Below are 19,436 nucleotides of genomic sequence, written 5' to 3'. Positions count from 1 at the left end.
AGCGATGTGTGGGCTAACGCTGTCATGGAGAATGTGTACGCCCTTGCTAAACATTCCTCTTCTCCAGTTCTGAATTGCCCGTTTGAGTTTTTTCAGAGTCTTACAGTACCTGTCAGCGTTAATTATGGTCCCAGCGATTCAGCTGCGACGACGAGGTGAAAGAAGAGGTTAATAACTTTCAAACAGCATGGCGGCGAGCTGGTATGACAAGGGCATACAAAAACTGCAACAGCGTCTACAAAAATGCATCGACATAAATGGTGATTATGTCGAAAAATAGCTAAATGTTCAAGCCTTTAACAAATAAACACGCCTATGTACTTACAAAAAAAAAACAGGACACCTTACTTTTGGGATTACCCTCCTTTTGGGATTACCCTCGTATATACTACTGTACAGGAAACAGGAGCAATAGTGAAAATTACAAATGCTTATGATTTTGATTTTGTGCTCACATTTGTTAGTTCAAAACAAAGAAAAGTCTAATTTTTTCTTCTATTCTAAATAATGCTTTTCTCTATAAAAAAAAAAAACCTTGCAGTAATGGCAGGCATCTGTAGCAGAAAATTCGTCTAAAGTTGTATCTTGTTTGTGGTTAGTATGTTAGTACGGTTATATTAGTCTTTTACTGCTTAACATCTGTATTTCATTTTATATTAAAGTTGGTTCATCTAAACATATCAGTCTTGAAATATCACCCTCTTCCCTTTAATCCCTTAACTTCTTTAGACAAACTTAAAAATACACGGAAAAGCAATCAAATAGATTGCGATACTGTCGATATCAGTACCTAATTCGTTGTTTACCCTCTATTACGGTCAACAAAAGAACAAAACGAATTACAAAATGATTTAGGCAAGATATCTGATTGGTGCGAAAAGTGGCTGTGTGGGGTCCTTCACATGAGTATTAAAAGACTCCGTTAAATTTCGGTTACACGATAAATCACACATTTAAAGGCTGTTGATCCAAGTAAGTATCTTGGGACTACAGTTACGAACAACTTCGGTCGGAACAACCACATAGAAAATTTTGCTAGGGAAGGTGGACCAAAGAAGGCATTCTGTTAGCCGAACACTTAGAGGCTACAATAGTTTTACTGGTGAGACTTCTTAAACAATGCTTGTGCGTCCTCTTTTATGTTATTGGTGTACGATGCGAGCTGCTCCTCAGATGGGATTGACAGAGGAAATTGATGGGTACAGGGAAGGGCGGCTCGTTTTGTACAATTACGGATTAGTGAATAGTGAATCACGAATATGATAAGCGAGATAAGGTGGTAATCATTAAAATAATGGGGTTTTAGTTGTGTTGAGTGTGTTTCACGAAGTTTCAATCGCCACCTTTCTCCTCTGACTGTAAAGTACTTGGACTAGCACCTCCATATGGAGAAATCACCGCCGTAATAAAATAAATCAGAGCTCGCACGGAAAGATTTAGGTCTTCGTTCATCGCACGTGCTATTCGAGAATGGAACGGTCGAGAAATAGTCGGAAAGTGTTTCTATGGGCCCTCTGCAAAGCAGTTCAGTGTGAATTGTAGAGTAATTGCGCAGATGTAGGTATTTAGGTATTGACATAATTTTGGGTGTTGATGTCGGTGCCAGCCAAATACTCGTATATCGAATCTGGTATTGGCGCGTTCTCACATTTGTCGTATCTAACCAATAATTCTCACTCCGTTTTGTATAACAGAACACTTCATTTCTTTGTGTTGCAGATATTCCTCTGTATGTTTGGAATCATCATCCTGGTGCTCATCTCTCAGTACATTGTGATAGTTCCTTTGGCAGTGGTGTCAGTTTTCTTCATATGGCTGTCTGTGATGTTCATATCTACAGGACGGAACGTGAAGCAGTTGGAAGGAATACGTGAGTGTTTTGCGGTATCTTGCCATGTAATAAAGTGCTTCGATTACTGACGACGGCTGCAAATAACAGAAAGTTAATTGTGATGTTTCTGCAGGACGAAGCCCGGTGTTCTCGCATCTGTCCGACACGCTGAACGGCCTAGCGACAGTGCGCTCTGCAAGAGTCCAGGAGATGGTCAAGCACGAGTTCGACGCTCACCAGGTGAGAAACAGTGCCTCTCGTCACACTTTATACAGGCAGTTGGCACTGTCCTACAACGATACTCAGCAAAGTTCAGAAAACAGCATGAACTTCAAAATATTTATTTTGACGACACAGTTTGCATTACGCGAATAGGGGTTCGATCATCTGCGTCGCATCCAGATAGCGTATAAAGTGTCACCCGACCAGGGGACACGCAAGCCCCTCTGCCGCTCCGAGTGTTCAGCAGTCGTCACGCGAGCCATGGAACACAGACGCCATATAGTTACTCGCTCACTCGTTTATACTTTAACACGGGATCAGACTACTGTAAATTTATCATATTAGCGGTTCTGTCAATATTTCGGTGCTATCCATAAACATACAGTATCCTTGGAGGGAGTACTAATTACCCAAAGAAACAAATTACCGTAATGACATTACATAAAATAAAACCAGATTCTGATTTTGTTCGTTAAAAAATTGCACGAAAAAGCGAGAACATTGACAACTTGGACCCACCTTTCAGCTGTACCCAAATATAATTTTTTTAAGAATGAGTCTTCGGGAGGATGGAATGCAATTACTGATCGGAAGCTGAAACATTGATATAAATGTACAGATCATGTTGGTAATACGCTTCGCAGAACAAGAACGTACTATCGAATATACAAAATAAAAACGTTGGGAACCATCAGAAAAGCGAATATCGTACAACAATTCCACTGAAAGACAGTAAAAGCTTAGACAGAAAAGGTTTTTCTTTCGATCGCACTCTACGTAAATGATATTACTGTAAACTGAGATAAGAGAGAGAGAGAGAGAGAGAGAGAGAGAGAGAGAGAGAGAGAGAGAGAGAGCCAAAAAACTTTACTTAGTAAAAGAGCGACGGATACTGAAAATGAAGCGCTTAGCACGGTGAAGTGTTGGCTGCCTACCATTTAGTAATGCATCCATTAAACAAAAACATGGAGCCAAATATTTTTCTTTCTTCAAGCGTTACTCAGAATACATTGTACAAAGGAAGTCCGTTGAGTTCATTGTCGAGGGAATCCTGTATTCTGTATTCAAACATCAACATACAATGGAGTTCGTAATTATTTCTCCACAGCTTGACGGTAATAACCAAATATAACTGCTTTGCTCTTAATCACTATCAGAAGATCGGTGTCGATGTTGGAAGGACATTTCGTTTCCAGATACACGTTTAGAACTCTTACAAGCGAGCGCAAGAAATGTGCACAAATCTATTTCGAAACTCAGAAGATGCAGCATAATTGGAGTGTCAGATACAGTAAAAGACAGCACTGACGTAGTTTAATGTACTAGTAAGTAGGTTATACAAAATGTTTCACAATTATAGATACAAACAAAAGGAGCGAGTAGAAGGTATTGAAACGAAGTAAATAACAGGTCCGGAAACCAATGGTTTCGCCGATACGAACGTATACGTAATTGTAGTCATGCCATTGTTAATGTCTAACGTACTAGTTCCCACAGTAAACAGAAATAGCAGTGTACATGTGTAGCATTTGAAGCGGTTGCCACTGCTCTACAGCGATTTTCATACGAAGAAATGGGTGATATCCAATTTACCTACAGGCGTGCTAACGGCATTTCACGCGAGGCAGCACGATTTAATGATGAAACGTATCGACAGAGGACAGCCAGACAGCAGTGTGTCAACTAGGTTCCATTAGCTCCTGCACGACACTGGTTCATTAAAACCTAAAATGGAACACGCAGGTTGGTCAAAAATAGTGTCGACAACACGAATGAAGGGGCGCGCATTAACAAGTGGATGCAATGCCGGGCGCACGTACCACGAGGATGCTTGCAGCAGAATGCGTTTAGCCCTTCACCATATGACAGACATTACATGCGCAACAATAGTACAAAATGTATCGTATACAAAGCGTGCAAGCGCTGGCCGCACCTGAATTTCCAGCCCAGGTTGCCTTCTGCCAATCCATCCTTACGCAATGATTCAGTTCCTAATGCGCTTGTTACTTACAGATGACTCATGCTTTACCCGAGACGGCATTGTGAACACTCACAACCCACGCGTTCTGGTTTAGGAGAACCCATATTCTACCAGTGAACGGAGAATTTCCATTAACACATGAGCAGCTGTCAGAGCAGTTGATATAGGCACATTCCCTACCTCAGCGACGTAAAATTCGTGTATGCCTTCATCTCCTGCAACAGGTAATAGGCTATTAGGATGATGCTTATAGTGAAAGGAAATGCAAATCATTCATTCATCATGGTGCACCAAGACATGTACCTGTTGCTGTTCGGGAATATGTAGCACCAATCTTCGACAAGGTTATCTGTCGTGTTTCGCTAATACCGTGGCCTCCCAGGTTCTCTGACTTGAGCTTGTTTCATTTTTTGGTGTGGTGATATTTAAAAGCTTTGGTGTATTGCTGCCGTATTGTTAGTGTCGATGAACTCAGAGAACGCATTATAGATATTTGTTAATGCTTTCAGAACACCCCTGGGATTTTTGAACATGGATGGGTGTCGATGAGCATGTATGCCGAAGGCAGCCTTCACTTGAACAGTCGCCATGTGGGACATTTGTTGTAATGTATTTGTGCTAGTATGTAGTCTCAATCATCGAGGACTCCGTTGTGAGTTCTTCTACTCCGTCGTAATACGTCAAAACAGAGAAGCCATTGATTTCAGGACCTGCGTTAATTACTAGTTCTGCTTGATTCATTGTTCGCTACTGACTCATTTCGTTTGTATCTATAATAGTCACACACCCTGTACACTCAGATGAAATATTACTACCACCTGCTTAATAGCGTGCTGTTCCACCTAAACAAAGCAATACAGCAGCGATTCTTTGTGGCTTGGAATCGACGAGTCCTAAGTAGGTTTCCTTAAGTTACGGGCCAGCTGCTTCTCGACAGAGAGCTGCTGCCGGTAGCATCTCTGATGATGTGTTCCATCGGACAGGAATCAGTCGAATTTGGTGACCAACATCAATCTGAATTCTCAAAGATACTCCTCAGACCACTGTAGCAAGAGTCTGAGTTCATTACACCAACAGTTATCCTGCTGGAAGATGCCGTCGACGTTGGAGAATGGATGTAATCCGCTACAGTGTTAAAGTAATAAACAGATACCATCTGGCCTTGTGTTGCTACTGCAGGTCCCATGAAAATACAGCTGAATGACATCGATGGTGTAATTCTGACTGCACCAGTGGGGCAGTAAGTTTCGAACAGCCGTTCCCTTGGGTATTGAGGAAGGAAGGGATGTGATTCATCTAATCAGACGATACATTTGCATTGGTCCACAGTGAAGTCTCAATGCCCATTGCAATCGTAATTAACGATATCTTTGGGTTAACTTGGGAACAAGCAGGGGTAGTCTACTGCAGAGCCCCATCTTCATCAGTGTTCTCCGGAAAACTTGTGCCTGCCCCAGCAATACACTCTGCAGTCGTATGTCACATTTCGCCACCGATCCTGCTTCAGAGAGAGGGTAAGCCTCCAACCCCTCACGTTGTGTAATGTGTGGATTTCCAATCCCTTGTCACTTACTCGTGGTTTCATCATCCTTCAGCAACTTCCCTTAGATGCTCCCGACAGTTCTTCACCCCCAGATGCTCGCGAACAGTCCCCCCCCCCCCCCCCCCCCGCATGTTTCCGACATGATGGTTCCCAGGGGCCAGGCCATAACAACCTGCTCTTCGCAATGAAACCTTCGAGGGTTTCTTACCGGATATTTTAGTTTCTGGCGAAATTGGAAAGAGACAATAGCTTTCAGAAACAAGGCGCTGACCCTGCGATCTTATGCAGCAAAAAAAGTGAAGACATATTGCATTGGCACGCTGCTAGCACTTTCATCGACAAATCGGCATCTCTAGACAGACTTCCCATTCATCTCTGCTCCGCTAGTACATGAGCATTTCAATTGCCGCGTCGTGTACCTGCAACGCCATCATGGGGCATACAGTCCCCTGGGGCAGTGATCATAGTACTTTGGCACATCAGTGACAGTATTGCCCCAACAAATTAAACTAGTCGCAGCCTCTAGTTCCGGTTAACGTTTTTGGGAGGCTTCTCCTCGTTATCAGCAAATGCCGAAACTGGAAATGGCCTCCCAAATTTTCCACAGTGGAAAGAACGTTCTACGCAAATTTCGGGCGAATGGACGTGTTCTATGATCACCCCATCCTCGATGGGTAGGGAGTGAAAAGTTTTAAAAGAATAATCGAGGACATAAGTCAAATTTTCATTTACCTACGCTGCTTAAACTTAAGTTTCGCTTCCATATAATGCCTCCGAAGACGTAATGCATCGGAAACCAATTGCTGAAATGTTAACGTGGACGATCGATGAAAATGAATACCTAAAAATTAATACATTTTATTGATAATCTGTATTATCGGTGACTAAGTCCGCGTGGATAAACAAAATGCTAACCGCATCAGTGGTTATTGATACTGCTGACCAAATTTAACCAGTTCGACAATCCGAATATCTTGCGTTATTGTTGAACCTGGCCTGAAGTATTTTCGTCTTCTGAATTCAGTGCATCCAGCTTTTAAGTACTGACATTAAAAAAAAGCAGTTACATTATTTAGTTAAAACTCCTGCTTAAGCTGTATAACATGAAATATAAATTTTTTGCGTGGAACACTTTTTTTTCACACAGTGCCGACCGCTGTGACAGAGCGGTTCTAGGCGCTTCAGTCCGGAACCGCGCTGCTGCTACGGTCGCAGGTTCGAATCCTGCCTCGGGCGTGGATGTGTGTGATGTCCTTAGGTTAGTTAGGTATAAGTAGTTCTAAGTTCTAGGGGACTGATGACCACAGCAGTTAAGTCCCATAGTGCTTAGAGCCATTTGAGCCATTTTTACACACAGTCTCACCACTAAGATTTTTCTGTACCATCAAAAAAACAACTAAAATTGTATTAGATCACCAATATTCATTTGGTTTTTCTCAGTGTTGATTTCGAGCGCATTTCACTGATCCAGAGTCAATAATATTTTAACTCCCTAGAACATCTTAAGTGGTCACCAAGCCACTACACAGCAGCAATATCAGGAACTGTACATCGTAGGTAATTAGTGGCCACGGATGTCTTCGTGAATGTACTTCAGACGACACGAACGTTAGGGTTTCGACCACAAGACATGAGGAGGATCCTTCTAGGCGATTGTAGTACGAAGTTAAAGGTGGAAGCAGAATTTCGCTGAAACTGTATTTTGCGAGATTCTAAGAATCCAACACGCTCCCTTACTGCAGTAATAGCGATCCTCACGTCATGTAATTTAAAGAAATCTGTGCTGTAGTACCGACACTGTCCTTTGACTCTGAACCACTAATTGTTGCTGTAGATATTTGCTAATATACCCACGGATATTTTCATCTGTGTAGACTTCCACATACAAAGTAATTAAGGCTGCAGGTACACATGCCCCATCCATCGATAAAAACGTTCTCATACTAGTTTATCATTCCTCCTCTGGTCACTTCGTCTGTCGCAGTTCCCTGTGCTTGCACCAGGAGAATGCGGCCGTGTGGAATAACCACTTTCCTGAACACAGATCTGACGGCATTTCTCAGCGTTGATGGTCTGACACTTTTGTCGTGGCTACCTGCAGGACAAAGGAGAAAAGAATGGGCATTTCGGGACCGTCTCAGGGTCTGCAGGTAGACGCTCGGCACACGTGCGCCGCCCCCCCCCCCCCCCCCCCATTTTGAACCACCGACACACACACACACACACACACACACACACACACACACACACACACACAAAATCTTATATATATATATCTCCGTACCCTATCGTATGAACCCGAATTTCCAATTGTTCAATTATTATTAGTTTTATCATTACTACATGAGGTGTAGGACGGAGGCTGTAATATTGTCCTTTCATAAGTATTCAAATATAGGCTACCGATATTTTTTGACGAAGACCCTCTGCCACGTCCTGGTTCTTACATCTGCCACTGTGCTTCGTTGCGTTTTTCTGGGCTACTTTCACGGTGACTAAACCTGCAAATAATTGTTCTAGTCTTCCTATTTTCTGTATTCCATCACTCCACCTTGATGAGAGTGCTAAAGAACTAGTCGAAGGAAGATTGTTACAGAATTCTTTCGTCTGTGAAGTAAAATTCCTTGCGGTGTTTCCAATTAAAGTAAATTACCACTTGGTTTGGCTGCGGCTACATTTATTCATCGGTCGGAACAGAAACAGGTTCTTTGAGTATGTAGCTCATGGCAATAACTGATCGCTATTCGCGCAGTCAAACATCATCCAGTCTTTCCGTCTATTTACGCGCGTTACATCATGTTTTATGCACACTCCAAGTAAATGAAAAAAGACACACGGGAAGGAATTAGCAAAACACGACGGTAAGAGGTAATGTGATACACATGTACAGACGAACATATGACTAGAATTTCAGAAAAATTGCATAATTTAAGAGAATAGGCTCACAAATTTAGCAAGTCAGTAACATATCGGTCCACCTCTGGCCCTTGTGCACGCAGTTAAACTTGGCTTTGATAGTTGTTGGATGACTTACTGAGGGATATTGTTCAAATTCTGTGTAGCTGGGACTTTAGATCGTCAAAAACCACAGATTTTTTTTTCTTTGGTCCATCCTTTCAGCAGGAGGTCTCTGGGACGACGGCCGTTTACTATCGTGACAAGAAATAAAAACACCTACAGCCGTCCTGATTGTATCTTATTTTGTCGCTACCAGTTTCAGCTCTTCAGTGCGTCATCTTCAGGCTGTTTTTGATGCGATACAGGTTGATATGATCCCCATGCATACCACATCTGTTGCCACCATTACTGGATGCGCAGATAATTTCAGCACTCCAATCATCAACTGAGTTGGCAGTTGATGGTTGGAGTGCTGACACATTATCTGCGCGTCCAGTAATGCTGGTAACAGATGCGGTAGGCATGGGGATCATATCAACCTGTGTTGTTGTTGTTGTTGTTGTTGTTGTTGTTGTTGTTGTCTTCAGTCCTGAGACTGGTTTGATGCAGCTCGCGAACGGTCTACCCGACGAGAGGCCTTAGCCACACGACATTTCATTTTTTCCATGCTACCCTATCCTGTGCAAGCTTCATCATCTCCCAGTACTTACTGCAACCCACATCCTTCTGAATCTGCTTAGTGTATTCATTTCTTGGTCTCCCTCTACGATTTTTACCCTCCACCCTGCCCTCCAATGCTAAATTTGTGATCCCTTGATGCCTCAGAACATGTCCTACTAACCGGTCCCTTCTTTTTATCAAGTTGTGCCACATACTCCTCTTTTCCTCAATTCTATTCAATACTTCATCATTAGTTATGTGATCTACCCATCTAATCTTCAGCATTCTTCTGTAGCACCACATTTCGAAAGCTTTTATTTCCTTCGTGCCCAAACTATTTGTCGTCCATGTTTCACTTCCATACATGGCTACACTCCATACAAATTCTTTCAGAAACGACTTCCTGACACTTAAATCTATGCTCATCGCATCAAAAACTGCCTGAAGATGACGCACTGAAGTGCTGAAACTGGTAGCGACAAAATAAAATAAAATCATAAGGACGGCTGTAGGTGTTATTTACTTGTCACGAAAATCCAGAGATGGTTGGAGGGCCTTGCCCATAATGGTTCAAACGTTCTCAGCTGGGGAGAGATCCAACAGCCTCGCTGGCAAAGGCAGGGTTTAGCAAGCACGAATACAAGCAGCAGAAACACTAGCCGTGTGCTTGCGGGAGTTATCTTGCTGATACGTAAGCCTAGGATGGCTCGCTATGAAGGGCAACGAAACTGGGCATAGAATATCGTCGACGTACCGCTTTGCTGTAGGTGTGCCACGGATGACAGCCAAAGGGGTCCTCATACGAAATAACACCTCAGAGCATGGCTCCTGGTTGGCAGGCCATAGGGTTAGGTACAGTCAGATCCAGTATGTCTCCAGACTGTAATCTCATTGACTGGAGCAGAATTGTCTTCAGTGATGATTGCCCCTTCGGATTGAGCCCCGACGACTAGCGAAGACGAGTCTGGAGGCGCCTCGGACAGCGGTGGAATACCAACACGAGTGTCGTCCGCCATACAGCCCGACAAACAGGAGTGATGCTCTGGGATGCCATTTCTGTTCATAGTGGGACCTCTTTGGTTGTCAGCCGCGATACCCTTCTATAGCACTGCGGTTCGTCGACGGTATTCTACGCCTCGTTTTGTTGCTCTTCATGGCAAGCCATCCGGGCATAAATTTCAGCAAGATAAAGCCCGCACACGTAGAGTTTGTAATGCTTGTCTCTGTGCTTGCCTCACCCTACCTTGACTAGCAAGGTCGCTGGACCTCTCCCCAGTTGAGAACGTTCAGATTATGGGCAGGGCCCTTTAACTAGCTCAGGATTTTGATGATGTAACGCGCTAATTGGACTAAATTTGGCACTATACCCTCAGGAGAGGCAGCTAACAACTATTATCAATCAATACCAAGCTGAATGGCTGCTTGCTTGAGGGTCAGAGGTCGACAAACGCGTTATTGGCTTTCTCAATCTGTTAAGCTCTTCCTCTTGAAAAAATATTTTTTTTCCAAAAATTGTAGTTCTTTGTTTACCTGTACATGTATATCACAGATTTCCGTCCCATTCGGATAATTTCTTCGAAGTGTGTCGTTCCCTTGCGCCTTGCGTCTTGTGTTACTGTGTTTGCTCAGATGTCAATCACTGAAGCGGGCATCAATCACCTGCAGGTCGGTCTTCATTTCATACTAACCGTCTTAATGTTGTTGCTCTCCTGTGCGTCAGCGAACAGACTCATAGCAGACGCTGCCAGCCAGCTCATTTGTATAGATCTATTATCGGTCTTACGGAAGTCGAGAAACACGGCAACGCCTGGAGATGCGCTATCTACTTCCTTCTGGATCTCAAGAACGAACAGAGAAAACAGGATTTCACACTGCAGAAAACATTCATTCCCGTACAGGAGTTCCACTGCCTGCAGAAAAAGGCTAATTCGAAAAGTATGTAACTTGACGTTGTTAAGAAATGTTTTATAACAAAGTGGTAATAATGTATACCCTTTCTTTTTCCTTGAATTGTGTGGAAGATTAATTGCTGCTACGGTACAGCAAAAGTTATAGTAACAGTTGCAGTTGACTTGATACACGTGTCAGGAATTGAGATAGTTCCGTGTTTGCCATCTGCTGTACAAATTAGTTAAAATAGTTCATGATTTTGTACAGGTGGTGGCAAACATAGAATACTTCAGATGTAATAGTTCAGCATCGTGTTTTGTGCCCAAGAGTCTAGAGTTTTTTCTGATAAGACTACAAACCTGTTTCTTATTAATTTCCACCAGAACTGTACATGTTTTTTGATTAGTTTTCAGAGATTTCACACAACTTTCTGGTATTTCTTCCAGGACAGACACACATCAGCCTGGTTCCTGTACGTGTGCTCTGGAACTGCGCTGGGACTGTGGCTGGATTTACTCAGCGTCGTTTACGTCACTCTCGTCACTTTCAGTTTCCTTGTCATTAATTCTGGTAAGTAACGGCTGGCAGTAAACCTCCGAACATCTGTACTCGATTTTCTTGTAGCTTTGTCAGCAAGTGTTAAGTTTGTCGCATTGTGTGTAAACCGTACAAAACACAGGCAGCAAAGAATTGAATAGTATTGTTCTGCTCAGAGGTGACATTTCACTATCTGACCCGCCTGGTACAGCCAGCAGAAATATTTTATTTAAAAGATATGTACTTCACGGTAAAAGGTAATAACATAAGGGGACCTCGAAATGAGAGCATTCTACTGAAACGCATCTTATCAAACTGTAGTTGGGAATAGTGACTGAATTAGAAATCGTGTGACGTTTTGTATCGATAACCTATTTGAAAATCTCGTATGTCTGAAATTATCGCTCATATCACTCATAATTATGTAATCAAGAAATTGTAAATTTAGTTTTTCAGTCTTTTTTTTACTCACGAAATTAGCAGTACCACTGAACAAACTTTCTGCATGTTTCTGAGATAAATTGGCAACGAATGAGGTCACTTTGGGTGGTGTGTTAATTGTTGTCGTCGAAGGAAACTCATGTATGTCACACTGTCTGCATTCTGTTATTGAAAAGCATTGTTGAAAGTAGAAAATCAGAAAGTAGAAAATCAACAAGAAATGGCAAGAGCCATTAGAGCAGGGGCTGTTTACAGGAGGGAAGTAGTTAATGGCCTCCTTAAAGAGCTCTCGTGATAGCCACAATTTTTCCAGTGGTCTCACATAGAATGTTAACTATTTTGCGTTAAGGCGGTGCGTAACGCAGTCACTTCATCAATGAAAGTAATGTGCTCCGTTTTCGAGGAGTGAGTGAAAACTGAAATCAGCATTCATTAAGAACATTGCAGGTTGCTCTATGATCAAATATTTTTCCCTGTAGGGATGCAGCGCAGGTTTGCTTCCGTAGGGAAGACGGATGAAGGACCAAACATGTTACTAGGTACGGAACTTCCGAGCCGAGAAAGGAACACGGGACCTTTGCCTTTCACGGGCAAGTGCTCTACCAATTGAGCTAAACGGGAACGACTCACTACCCGTCCTCAAAGCAAATCCCCCAGGCTGTAGCTAAGCTATGTCTCCGCAATATTCTTTCGTCTAGAATTGCTAATCCCGCAAGTTTCGCAGAATAACTTCTGTAAAGTTTGGAAGGTAGGAGATAAGGTACTGGTGGTTGTAAGATTGTGAGGACGAGTCGTGAGTTGTCCTTGGGTAGCTCAATTGAAAGAGCACTTACCAGGAAAGGCAAAGAACCCGAGTTTGAGTCACGATCCCGCACGTAGAAGCTGCCTATCAACGCACATTCCTCTGCAGAGGGAAAATTTATTCTGGACGTTATTATGTAGGTGTAACAATTTAGGTTCTATACACCTGGGTAAGTACACTCGACAAATAATCAGTTATCACGCTAATACGGTGTAATACCGCCTCCATCTTTTATAACGGCCTCTGTTCAGTGAGGAATTGCGTCCACGAGATTTCAGGTTCGCCACATCCAGCTGAAGCCGCTCATAGATAGTTGCCCTTAGAACTACCAAATTGCAGACACGTTGATTGTCACGATTCACGCTTTGTTTCAAAAAATTCCTGACGTTTTCTATGCGATGATTTCGTGAGCCAGTCGAGGCACCTGATAGTTCCTCAAACCAAGAACGAATGAGTGCAGACCTATGTACAGGACTGTTGTCAGCTTATAAGACGGCGGAAGTGTCTACGGCATATTTTTAATAAAGATACGGTAGAAAGTGCAATATTTGATTGCCGTGAATGTTGAAATACTGTGGTCCACACAGCCAACTAGCACGTACGTACTACTCCACCGTCTTGATTTACGTCAGTAGTAGAAAGTCATGTCCTCAGTTCTCTACCGGAACTGCTCAAAAATCACAATATTCTCTTTGAACGAAGTGACTAATATCTTGAATGGTGAGCTAATTAGTTACATATGGTCAGTCTCACGGAAGCAGTAGATTTTACCACGCTGTACTGTTATAACAAAAAGGATGTAGACGTTTAAACGACCCCTTAGAAAAAATTATAAAAATGACAGTGCTGATAAACTTCTATGTTATTTGTTTTTCAAACAGCAGAGCAAAACTGAACGTACTCAGTTATCTCTTTACTTATTCTGATCATCACTAAACTGACACACAATATATTTAGCGCAACGCAGTCTGACTTTCAATAATCCCTACAAAAGAATGGCCCTGACTAACAATAACCTATACCTTTCATCAATCACTTACCTCACAAAAATCTTCGTTACTCGAACTACTGCAATACAGCGAGCGCCCATACTGCCAGCTAAATAAAAGATTCTAACCACTGAAGGCACTAACTACTGATAGGCAGTCAGCAAATGAAAGATTTTGATAGAGAACAAATGTTTTACCTTAATAATGTCCGAAAGTGATTATATATATAATCTCAATTCATGACATCCATATTTACAGATTTTCTTTTTCTATCGGACACACGTCCAGGTCGTCCGCTTATAGCAACCCCCCCCCCTCTCTCTCTCTCTCTCTCTCTCTCTCTCTCTCTCTCTCTCTCTCTCTCTCTCTCTCTCCCCCCCCCCCCCTCTCCACATCCACCATTGCTGGCGGCTCACCTCCAACTGAGCAACGCTACGCGCTGTTCACATCCAACTGCCCAACACGACACAAGCGAATATTCCAACAATGAGTCCAACTAGCCACAGACTGCACACGGCGCAGTCAGTGATTTTCATACAGAGCGCTACGTGGCGTTACCAATACAAAAACCTAAACAGCCTACTTACGATGTGAACTTGCGTTCCGTTTGCAGATTCCGTGGCCGGGTCTAACGTGGGTCTGGCGGTGTCTCAGTCCCTGCTGCTGACGGGCATGCTGCAGTACGGCGTGCTGCAGCTCAACGAGATGGTCAGCCAGGCCACCTCCATAGAGCGAGTGCTGGAGTACACGCGCCTGCCGCCAGAGCCCGCCCTCGAGTCGGAAGAAGGTGAGTTCGCTGCCAGCTTCCACGATGCAAGCCCTAAACCCGCAATGCGCAACTCGTGCACAAAACCACATCTACAGGAAACCTCGAGCTTTCCTTCCGATCTACAATTCTTGAAAAAACTTACCTGTAGATACGAACTTTATGTTCACATATACTGGATGTATATCAATCCGCCAGGGTAGCCGAGAGCGCTAACGCGCTGCTTCCTGGACTCGGGTAGGCGCGCCGGCCCCGGATCGAATCCGCCCGGCGGATTAACGGCGAGGGCCGGTGTGACGGCCAGCATTAATGTGGTTTTTAGGCGGTTTTTCACATCCCGCCAGGTGAATACCGGGCTGGTCCCCACGTTCCGCCTCAGTTACACGCGTCGCAGACACTTGAAACACATCCGCACTATTTCACGATTTGCACTAGACGCAGACAGTTGCGGTACACTGATTCGATTCTGGTGGGTACGGGGTGGCGGCAGGATGGGCATCCGGCCACCCCTAAAACTAACATTGCCAAATCCGTTGTAACCACGCCGACTCTGCGATCGTTGCGGGACTATGGCGTAAGCGAAAGAAAGAAAGAAAGAATACTGGATGTATATACTGATAGTAGTATTGTAGTATGAGCATTTTCTCTGGTGTTTCAGCAGATATTTGCAATTTCGTTTTCGCATTGCCCAGCTGGAATTAGCCCAGACAAATAGTGCTCATCATATGTCATGCAACACCCCGTGTCGACGGAAAACGTCTGTTTCTTTCCTGCTATAAACGAAATGACTTTTAAGGTGGGGCACTACGTACCCATTCGATAGAACGGTTGCAGATTAGTCTTGTGCGATATTTGATTTATCGATGTGTAGTAAAAAGGGCCGTAAATCTCGAAGAATAACCAGTACTCCAGCAGCGACAGCACTGCCCTGGCCCAGCTGACTGCTACCACTAAACATGCAGTGCTGCTCAGTCGCTGCTGCATTGCTGTTAATTCTCAGTGTTTTACGGCCCCTGTTAAAACATATCGATCAAACAAATAACACCCTAGACTAATCTAGGACACCTCTGTTCAATGGACACGTAAAATTCCGCTTTAAAAACATTTTCTTCGTAACGCAGGAACAAACAGACGCTTTCCGTCGACACTGGGCTTCACACGAAAGACATGATGAGCACTATTTGTTTGGGCTGATTCCAGCTGGACAACGCGAAAACAAAATTGTAGAGGTCTACTGAAACACTAGAGAAAATGTGCCCGACGACTCTCTTAGGGGGGGGGGGGGGGGAGAGAGAGAGAGAGAGAGAGAGAGAGACAGACAGAGAGACAGACACTGTATAGTGTCTAATTTCAGCCTCTGACAGTTACAGACTAAAAAATTATTGAACTATATGAAATAAAATCGTCATAACTTCTGAACGGTTAGCGTTAGGAAGTTCATGCTGCACCGTTACCCGCACGGCATGATGGGAATTAGTAGGCGCATGCGTGGACTGGTTTAGCGACGAAGCCCACTTTCATCTGGGTGGGTTCGTCCGTAAGCAAAATTGGCGCATATGGGGAATTGAGAATCCGCATTTCGCGATCGAGAAGTCTCTCCACCCTCAACGGGCGACTGTGTGGTATGCAATGTCCAGTCGCAGAATAATCAGTGCGATAGTCCTTGATGGCACGGTGACTACCGCACGGTACGTGAAGATTTCGGAAGATGATTCCAGCCCCATTATCCAAAGTGATGCTGATTTCGGCAAGAGGTGATTCACACAGGACGCATCTCGACCACATTGAAGCAGGAGTGTGTTTGATGTCTTGGAGGAGCACTCTGAGGGCCGCATTCTGGCTCTGGGGTAGCCAGAGGCCACTGGCACAGGCCTCTATTGGCGCCGTTTTCTCCGGATCTGAAAACATTCGACTCCTTTTTGTGGAGCTATATTAAAGATAAGGTAGACAACAATAACCCCAAAACCATTGATAAGTTGAAAACAGCCCTTCAGGAGGTCATCAACAACATCGATGTTCCTACGCTTCAGCGGGTCCTGCAGAATTTCGCTATTCGTCGGCGACACATCATCGTCAATGATGGCAGGCATATCGAACATGTCGTAACCTAAATCTGTAATGACGTTTACATGTTGAATAAAGTGTGTGTACTAGGTAGTTTGTAACTAATTTACTTTTTTCTTTTTTTTAAAAATAGTTCAGTAATTGTCACCCTGTACATGCACAAGGGCCGTTCGAGAATTGTGTATACTCATTAGCTGACACCCAAACTGCATGTTTGTCAGGAGTTATAACAGTTAGAGCCCGCACTATTCCGCTATATTGAACAACAGTTAAACATAACATCGATATTCCATTCGGGAGGACTGTGATTCAAATCTATATATAGATTTGCCGAGGATTTCTTAGATCACTTAAGGCAAAAGCAAAGGTAGTTAAATTGAAAATACCACACCGATCTCCAATCCCATCATTTTCCGATTCGAAGTCGTATTACATCTCAGGTAACCTCTCCACGCACGTGACGTTAAATACTGCAATTCTGTTGTTTGAAATTAAGCATAAACAGGAAGTGATACTATATTTTCCTAAAACGAATACTGGAAGAGTTTCAAGGTAAGGAAAAGCTTACCCCACACAATTTCGTAAGCCCTATAGTCTGAAACAAGCAAATTGTTATGAAGTCTAGGTACAGATTAAAAAAGGTCGTATGATTACCTGAGGCTGTTGGAATATTGACACTGTGTATTCCGTATGGGGTTCCTCAAAAACCCAACGGCTAACAGATGCTATTTCTAACAAAGATCTGTGGGTATGTCTAAAAGGGCTGCTCTAAAGCCTTAAAATGATACTTTGTGCTATCTTCACTGTTATGAGACTACTATGTGTCTGCCTAAAGGCATCGGAAAATTTTATCCTGGAAAACTGGTCCGAATAGAGATCTACTAAGTTTTCCTCACCAACAGGCCCTCTATGCCCACAACTAAAATGCAAAAACGACTGAGAAACACCTTTTTTGTTGCCTTTCAGTTGTGTGCATAGATAAAACAGGGAATTCTCTTTTTAAACAACTAATGTAATTCTGACGTGGGACGAAATCTGTTCATCTTGAAATTGTTTCCTCTTTCCAGTATCCTCTTTCGCAGACTACGATTTACCATTAGACACCTAGGCATTGACTACATTTAAAAACAGGCGTATATCTGTGAAGGGCAGTATTAGTTACAATGCTAGCGTTGAGCAACTTCGGACGCAAAATGTGTCGACTTCAGTACAACCGATGGATCAGATACTTACTGATCTGCAAATTAGTCCTTCGTTTGTTCTATCAAAGACCTTTATATTTTCACGAAGAATGTGAAAGACGGGTCCTAAAGCAGCTGACATGTGATTATAAACGCAAATGCATGGCCGTTTCCCAAAGTGCTCCAGACTAAAGTTCGAGGGAGATGATCTGTTGAAAACAGAGTAGCGACTACGGCTTGAATCTGAGGCAACCATTACAACCCAGGAGCATACCCCAAAGAGTGAAATGGGAACGTCGATAAAATCAAGCAGCAGTTCAAAGAACACCAACTAAAACTGGCGGAAAGTCGAATATTGGTTTCAACAACACAAGGCTTTAACAGGAATTGAAGTTTTTTCTTGTTGTGGGTTGATTTTTGAGTGACTGATATATTGCGAGATGCAAAGTCTTTAGTCGTTCTCTGCAACAACAGTTACCGTCTTTTCCGAATTTCCCGGTCACCGCCTTGTTTTGATGTTGCGGTCCTGCTATGCAGTGCTACCTATTTGATCGCTGATTTCTTTTCCGATCACAGAAGGGTGAGGGCTGTAAGAGAGCTTCCAGATTTAAACAGCTCGCTACGAGATCACAAAACACGGTTTCCATAAATCGTCTATATTTAAATAAGTTCTCAACTCTCAACAAATGATTAGCAAAGCTTTTCAGACATGATGTTCATATATGATGCTTCAGTGCTTGACCAAACCCAGAAGTTCGTACTTACCTGCAGATACCGCAACCTAGAGGCCATACGACAATATTTATTTTCGTTTAGTGCTCGACCATTGTCATCAGTCTTTCTTCTTTGGAGTCCACAGCACTCCGAAATCTTAACCGCAAAGTGCAAGTGACCTCTGCCTGGCCAGTCCAAATTACACATCCGTCGTCGCTTTCTGCGCTGTGCCCACATTTTTTCTTTCTGGTATCTGCACACAAATTCCAACAAACCAGGCACAGATGCTCTTTACCTTACTACTAATTAAAGTCACATTTTTTTTCACTCGCAAATGTTCCACAGTTCTAGCAAAAGGAAAATGAGATGTGTTGCTATGCTTTATAGCAACATTTACCACTACAGTATGATCTCACCAACGTTGGTATGTCCTTGAACGCTGACTTTAAACCACGGTGCAACTAGGCATTTATTCGCGCAAGAGTGGCGTTCAATAAGTAATGCAACAAATTTTTTTTCTGAAAGCAGGTTGGTTTTATTCAGGATTTCCAGTACACCAAAGAGTGGATCCTCCATTGGGCGAACAGATGGGAATCGGAAGGTGCGAGATCAGAGCTGAAGGGTAGATGAGGGAAAACAGTCCAGTGAAGTTTCATGAGCGTCTCTCGTGTGCACTGACTTGTGTGAGGCCTTGCGCTGTCATGGAGTAGTAGTTTTGCATTTTTGTGGCGAGTTCCTTCAATTTGCTAAGGGTAGCACAATGAATTGATCGTAGGACTATGGAGGAGGACATCGAACAGTAGAACCCTTTGAGAGTCCCAGAAGAATTTCGCATGACTTCACCGGCTGAGGATGAGGCTTTGAAAGTTTTCTTTCGAGGAGATATCTACATCTACATCTACATCCATACTCCGCAA

General features: G+C 43.3%; 1 protein-coding gene across 4 annotated transcripts in view; it reads left to right on the top strand.

The window, feature by feature from the left end:
- Positions 1–19,436, top strand: part of LOC124595000 (ATP-binding cassette sub-family C member 4-like) — a 207,039-nt gene that overhangs the window by 152,812 nt on the left and 34,791 nt on the right. For all 4 annotated transcript variants that reach the window (XM_047133547.1, XM_047133545.1, XM_047133546.1 and 1 more), the window contains 4 exons: positions 1,720–1,870; positions 1,965–2,071; positions 11,472–11,595; positions 14,408–14,581. In XM_047133547.1, coding sequence (XP_046989503.1) covers positions 1,720–1,870; positions 1,965–2,071; positions 11,472–11,595; positions 14,408–14,581 — 556 coding nt within the window. The remainder of the gene's footprint in view (positions 1–1,719; positions 1,871–1,964; positions 2,072–11,471; positions 11,596–14,407; positions 14,582–19,436) is intronic.

This window comes from Schistocerca americana, chromosome 2 (assembly GCF_021461395.2).
Source record: "Schistocerca americana isolate TAMUIC-IGC-003095 chromosome 2, iqSchAmer2.1, whole genome shotgun sequence".
NCBI lineage: Eukaryota > Metazoa > Arthropoda > Insecta > Orthoptera > Acrididae > Schistocerca > Schistocerca americana.
Note: the sequence above shows the minus strand (reverse complement) of the source record. Positions and strands in the feature narration are given on the sequence as shown.